General features: G+C 44.2%; 1 protein-coding gene across 1 annotated transcript; it reads left to right on the top strand.

Moving 5' to 3' along the window:
• Window positions 1–2,294: 2,294 nt before the first annotated feature.
• Window positions 2,295–3,047, top strand: tmem119a (transmembrane protein 119a). The gene has a single exon (XM_077560484.1). The coding sequence runs from the start codon at window positions 2,295–2,297 to the stop codon at window positions 3,045–3,047; it is 753 nt and encodes a 250-aa protein (XP_077416610.1).
• Window positions 3,048–4,337: the final 1,290 nt, after the last annotated feature.

The raw sequence follows: 4,337 nt of genomic DNA, 5'->3' as shown, positions 1-4,337 counted from the left end.
AATATTTACTGACAATATTCACACTTTCTCTGGAAAAAAAAAAGTACATTTAGCAAATAATATTTAGATGCCATGGGAGTTTTTTTTCAGCAAGTCAACATATTTCTACGTGTGCACCAGCCCACAGCAGCTGGTGCCCAGTGTAAATATAGAGTCCGCAGCCACTGGTGTCCCACGCCTCTGCGCACAATCTGGACTAGAACTTCCTGCTGGCTTTAGTGTGGTAGATGGGCGGCTTCTCCCTCCTCTCCAAATTATAAGGCCCGCAGCACCAAACTGACTGTCTCCACCCCAAATAAGTAATGGCTCTGCTGCCTGTTAAAATAGATCTACTGCAAGATGGGAAATGGGAGAAAACCTGAATCAAGGTGGAACTTGTAAAGATTACAGATGGAGACTGCGTTGTTTTTTTTTTAAGGTCCAGGACCCACCAAGGCGTCACAAAAATATGTATTGAGTGATGCATGGTAATCTTAAATGTTCATGCCTGACCTTGGAAGCAACATAAGGACCAGCTAGCTGCTCATTGAGCCAAGTAAGAAAGCACAGATTTGTGCTGTTTTATATACTTTTTTACTCAAGAGCCACATTTTCATTTCAAAACAGACAGACGGACCAGATCAGGACCGAGTAGTGATCAACTCTGTGTGGACTTTGTTTACAGTCCACAGTAAGGATTTCATGAATTGAAATACACACATGATACAAAACCTTGTCCAACACACTCATAACACAAGTACATCTAAGTAAAAAGCAGCGTTTGCTAGCCTAGCAATAATAGCCAGATTGATTTGTGCTTCACTCGAGGTTGTTCTCCACAATATCATTCTGGGACTGCTCCGTGCTGATTTGCTCGGGAAAGGCGGGGCATGCTGTACAACACTTCGAGCTGATTGGACGAAGCTGAATCGTGTGCACGTCTTAACTTTTGTTTCAACCAATCACGGCAAAGGATGAAAATGTCGTCACCGACATGCGACTGTTGTGACTATCTGATATCATGGCGTTGGAGTTTATGTTGTCGATTTTGCAATGTTGATATGTAGATACAAGAGACTAATTCAGCAAGAACAGAATTAATTGCAGCGTCCACGCATGTGTCGCCATGTTTGGTGCCACGGCTTCGGCGCTTCTTGTTTTTGTCACAGCTGCATATCCCGCCTCCATATACAAAGTCGCTCTGTGATTGGTCCGAACCACCAGTGGTTCGTATGGGTGGAAATCAGTGGGAGCGGTGCAAGATGGATTCTCGGGAGTTTGTAAACTCACAAATACCGCGAGAATACATCTTGCGAGAGCAAGGTTAGCGTTTTGCTGTGCTGAATGGATAATGTCTTTGCTTTTGTGTACTATCTCACAGTTTCTAGCTCATGCACAGATCTGCTAGCTAACAGCCAATCAGCGTGATTTTTTAAACATACATTTGGTCCTGCTTGTATTATGAGTGTGTTGGGCAAGATTATTACAGATATGTGCATTTATTTCATAAAACCCTGACTATGGATGGTATTATAAACAATGACTTGTGGTATCGTCAAAGGAGTCACAATCTTGTTTAAAAGGGAAGTAAAGAGAAAAAAAATCTTTACGACATTATGTGCCCACTGCCCAACAAGTCTAAAAACTTTTGTAGAATATGAATTAAGCATCAAAATCCACCCATTTAAAAAAACAAAAAAATCCGTCTCAGGAAGCGGCCATTTTGCCACTTGCTGTTGACTGAAAATGGCACCACAATGGCTAAGGGCTCATCTTGCGAACATCACATGACCAAACACAGAATACAGGTGATATGTGATGGTCTTAGGCACTGTGATGTCATTTTCAGTCGACAGAAATTGGCAAAATGTCCGACCCCTGAGATGAATAAAAATGGGGTGTATTTTGCTGCTTAATTCATATTCCACGAACACACATATTATTAATCAGAATGCAGTATCATGTTTAGACTAGTGGGGGCGCATAAAACATTTTGTAAACAGAAATATATTTATACAATAGCTAGATGGTCATTTTAAATGTATGTGGGCATAGCATCCAGTGCAATGTGACCATGTGGAAACAATAGTAAGGTGGAATGAATTACAAAAAAAAAACTAATCAATCTTCATCTATATGTGCGGGTGGCGGAAGATGATGTAGCTCCGCCCCTGGGCTCCAGCTCACCCACGACGCAAGTGAAGATAAGTGGAATAGAAAATAGATGGGGCTTAATGACAATGCGAACGTGAAAAAAACTTTGTGATTTAACACTTTGAATGGTCCCTAATTGTTCTGTTGATGTTGCAGGAAAGATGACATCCCGCTTGTTTTTCCATATGGCCTGCCTAACCCTGCTGTCACTGTGCTGCGGCATGGCTCGGGGCGCTCCGATGTTCTACAACGTGTCCATGGACGGTAGCGGTGACGACGGCCTGGAGCTCCTCTTCCCTAAGTATTTCTCCACCCGTGCACCTGTCGAAGTCAGCGGCGCTACCCATTCTCCCGACGCTTCCGACACCCCCACCCCCACCCTCACCAACACCATCACCACTACCATCATCCGTCTGAAGGACTTTGTTCTGACCAGAGTGGTGGACTTCCTGGAGGAACATATGCTCATCATCATTGTGGTCACCTCCGTTCTCATCGTCATTGTCTTTATCATCTGCTGCGCCTCTGCTATGAGTCAGAAGCGCAAGCTGGAGGCCTACAAGGTCCCTCCTCAACCTTCCAGGAAACACCCGGCGGAAAAAAACATACACAGAGGTTCGAATGAGGTCCAGGAGAGGCCTTACGCTGTGGACCACGTCAAGAGGGTCCAGATGCAGAGCAGCGCCTCCTCGCCCAAGACCCTGCGCATGCCCTCCAAGGCGCTGGTAGGAGAAAGGGGGCGGGACGTCAGATCGTCACCACGCCCGGAGGTGAGGAAGGTCAGGGATGTGGAGGAGGTGGAGAAGTGGAGAGAGGAGCCCAAACACAAAGAGCAGCCGAAGCGCAGGGAGGAGGTGCAGCACACCTCCAGTCAGCCTGTTTGCACCTGTCATCTGAAGAAGGCCCACCATTAGACCGCCCTCAGTCCTGCTGCTTGCATTGCATTGACACAACAAAGAGGAAATATGGTTTGAGCATTTATTCGACATAAAATTCTACTAGTTGACATCTAGTGCCTCACTAGTAACTCACAGATGCTATCTAGTGCACAGTTTCGCCTCACACGCCCTAATTGTACTAATAGTGTGCTCGATTGTCTTACTAGTAAGGACAAAGTACATGTAAGACCCTTTAAGGTGAATTCAGAGATTTGTTTCCAATACTTTAGAAGATAATTGCTGAAAACGCAAAAGTCTGAGAACTACGCAGTACTGAATTGTGGAGAAATAGAGTTGAACTGTTTTTCGCCAGTTCAGTGTCACCCCTTCTTTTGCATCAGTGCTTATGCACCGCAATTGCAAGTCATCACTCGGTCCATTCCTCCCACTACCGCGTGCAGTTAGCTAGCTAGCTTTACCTACACATCGAAAAATTGTCTTTCCTGAATGCCACAATTTGCAGAATAGCTTGGTATTTTTATTATTATTTATTATTATTATTTAAATTCCCAAGAAAGGAGGTGACGTAGCGGACGAGCCGACCAACTGTCCACTGGTCAAGAGGAGCCGTGAAAGCTTGCGAGCTAGTTTGTGAGCTAGCTGGTGGCTTGCTCGCAAGCTCTAGCTCAGTGGTGGGCAAACTCGGTCCTCAATGGCCGGCGTCCTGCAGGTTTTGGAGGTTTCCCTGCCGCAACGCAGCTGATTCCAATCAACAATATCGTTACCAAGCTTATGCAGAGCTTGCTGATGAGCTGATCATATATCAGCTGTGTTGGAGAAGGGAAACATCCAAAACCTGCAGGACTCTGGCCCTCGAGGACCGAGTGTGCCCACCCCTGATCTGATATATTCCAGCCACCAGAAGCTTTAAGCGGATATATTTTCATGGCTTAAATATGGCGGGCATGAGTGTGTAGGCATCAGAAAGTAGCTTGTCAAAGTAGCGTCCAGTAAATAAATAAATAAATAGTGGGGCGTGGTTTCACACATTTGACAGACAAAGGAAGATAACCGCTTGATTTTTCACCATTTTGAAGCCTCTTATTATATAGTTGCTGATTTTCTTATTATTAAAATTTGGCACAGTTGTTAGCAATACTTGTCTCTGTGACATGTCAAATTTGTATGCATATTTTCACTTTATAGGGACTTTAAGTTTTATATCAAGGCTAAACGAATAAAGGCTCAAACTGCTTAAAATTTGAGTTACACTTATTGGCCACATTTAGTAAACCTACCAATATTACCTAGTTTTATTATTTTTAA

This window comes from Vanacampus margaritifer, chromosome 3 (genome assembly GCF_051991255.1).
Source record: "Vanacampus margaritifer isolate UIUO_Vmar chromosome 3, RoL_Vmar_1.0, whole genome shotgun sequence".
Taxonomy (NCBI): Eukaryota; Metazoa; Chordata; class Actinopteri; order Syngnathiformes; family Syngnathidae; genus Vanacampus; species Vanacampus margaritifer.
This window is presented reverse-complemented; position numbering and strand designations above follow the sequence as displayed.